General features: G+C 33.8%; 1 protein-coding gene across 1 annotated transcript; it reads right to left on the bottom strand.

Moving 5' to 3' along the window:
• Positions 1 to 1,135: 1,135 nt before the first annotated feature.
• On the bottom strand, positions 1,136 to 1,924 carry LOC133876102 (secreted RxLR effector protein 161-like). The gene has a single exon (XM_062314387.1). The coding sequence runs from the start codon at positions 1,922 to 1,924 to the stop codon at positions 1,136 to 1,138; it is 789 nt and encodes a 262-aa protein (XP_062170371.1).
• Between the last annotated feature and the right edge of the window lie 489 nt (positions 1,925 to 2,413).

Here is a 2,413-nt window from a genome sequence, read left to right as displayed (position 1 = left end):
TTCTTAGAACTACTTTAAGCTCTAAAGATGCATATAAATCATTTAAAAATGAAGATATATGCAACTTAATTAAGAAGTTTTATCCTCAAGATTTCACTAAGAAATAAAAAATCTATTTGAAATTTCAATTGTGCGCAACATAATGAGCTTGATGTGCCAAAAGATCCAGATTTTTAATATATGTCTAATTTGTCTAAGATTCTAACTTATGTAGAAGATTAACAATTTCGCTAAAGTCAAAGATCTATCATTTGATTGACAGGTTGATTCGTCTAGTAGTGTTGACTCTTCCTTTTTTTACTACAAATTGATAAATATAATGTACACAATATTTATAACTTCCAAGATCTTAACTATCATGATTTTCACAATAAATAGAATAAAAGAAATATACCAGAATCCATAGCAATAAAATCTTCTTAAAGGCTCAAACACTAGGAAATAGTTTCTCTCACTTGACCCTCTTAAGATATATAATGCTAATGGATATTGTACATATTTATAGGGTAGAGAGAGAACCGGTTTCCTTTGTTCTTTTATTACCATTAATTCTACTTTCCATCAAAGTTAGAATTAATTAATAAGAAACATTAACTTCTCGTAGTTAATTAACCAACACTTTATTAAGGTGTATTAATTAACCATTAACTAACAATTAATAAAGGAGGATTAATTAACCACATTAAGATCGAGTCTAATAAGTTGTCTTATGTGTCAGGTCATGTGGGACATTGAATTCTTACATTCTCCCACTTGGCCCATATGACTAATACTATTTTAGACTCAATAAGGTTAACATTAGACGCGCAAAAATTTAATCCATCCTTCAATTTGGTAAGCATAAATACCTTAATCAAACAACCTACTAGTTTGAGTCATGGTGGTTGTATATCAAAAGGCAACATAGTCCCTTCTATCTACCACAACACTAGCAACTTGTTCAATCAAGGTTCATAAATGAAAAGTGTCCAAAATGTTCCAACGAAAATGACTTTTGTCAAAGACTATTCCTGTTGTCATTCATCCAATCTTATATGTACGTACAAAATGGATAAACAGGAAAAATCATAAACATATTTAATGAGATCTCAAAAGTGTCTAATAAGATAAACAAACACTAGGCAATTCATAAACATTATGGGCACAATGGGTTACAAGAAAGACCCATTTTGTTAACATGTCCCTTAAAGGTCTTTGGTGGTAACCCTTTTGTTAATGGATCTGCAATCATAAGCGTTGTAGTAATATGTTCTATAGACACTCGTTGTTTCTGAACTTCTTCCTTAACGGCAAAATATTTAAGCTTCATATGCTTAGCACCATTAGAATATCTGTCGTTCTTGGAGAAAAACACAGCTGCAGAATTATCACAATAAATTTTCAGCGGCTTGGCTATAGTGTCGACAATTCCAAGTCCTGAAATAAAGTTTCGCAACCATAAACCATGAATTGTGGCCCCAAAGCATGCCACAAATTCAGCTTCCATTGTGGATGAAGCAATGATGGTCTGCTTTGCACTTTTCCATGAAATTGCTCCTCCAGCTAATAAAAATAGATAACCAAAAGTTGATTTTCTACTATCAACACATCCGGCAAAGTCTGAATCGGAGTAGCCAATCACTTCTAAATGATCAGACCTTTTAAAAGTAAGCATATAATCTTTTGTTCCTTGCAAATACCTCATCACTTTCTTCGCAGCTTTCCAATGATCCATTCCAGGATTGCTTTGGTATCTGCCCAGCACACCAACTGCAAAACTGATGTTTGGCCTAGTGCATGTCTGTGCATACATCAAGCTTCCTACAGCAGAAGCATAAGGAATTCTTTCCATCTGTTTACGTTCCCATTCATTTTGAGGGCATTGCATGAGACTAAACTTATCCCCTTTTTGAAGTGGAGCAACACTAGCTGAACAGTTCTCCATGCCAAATCTCTCTAAAACTCTTTCAATATATTGTTTTTGAGACAATCCTAACAGCCCACGTGATCGATCTCAGAATATTTCTATTCCTATCACATAAGTTGCCTCACCCATATCTTTCATTTCAAAGTTTTTAGAGAGAAATTCCTTAGTTTCGTGCAACAAACCAAGATCACTACTGGCAAGCAATATGTCGTCGACATATAGAATCAAAAATAGAAACTTGCTCCCACTAACCTTCAAGTATATACACCGATCAACAGTGTTTTCCTTAAAACCGAAGGAAGTAATAGTATCATTGAACTTAAGATACCATTGTCTGGAAGCTTGCTTAAGTCCGTATATTGACTTATTTAATTTGCAAACCATGTGTTCTTTTCCCTTTAATGAGAAGCCTTCAGGCTGGTTCTTATATACTTCCTCTTCTAAACTCCCATTTAGAAAAACAGTTTTCACATCCATTTGGTGCAGCTCTAAATCATAATGAGCTAC

This window comes from Alnus glutinosa, chromosome 8 (genome assembly GCF_958979055.1).
Source record: "Alnus glutinosa chromosome 8, dhAlnGlut1.1, whole genome shotgun sequence".
NCBI classification, from domain to species: domain Eukaryota; kingdom Viridiplantae; phylum Streptophyta; class Magnoliopsida; order Fagales; family Betulaceae; genus Alnus; species Alnus glutinosa.
The sequence above is the reverse complement of the archived record's forward strand: the minus strand, read 5'-3'. Positions and strand labels throughout refer to the sequence as shown.

Excerpts from the sequence above, each read along its gene's own strand:
- LOC133876102 (XM_062314387.1), bottom strand. The coding sequence starts at position 1,924 with ATGGAGAACTGTTCAGCTAGTGTTGCTCCACTTCAAAAAGGGGATAAG.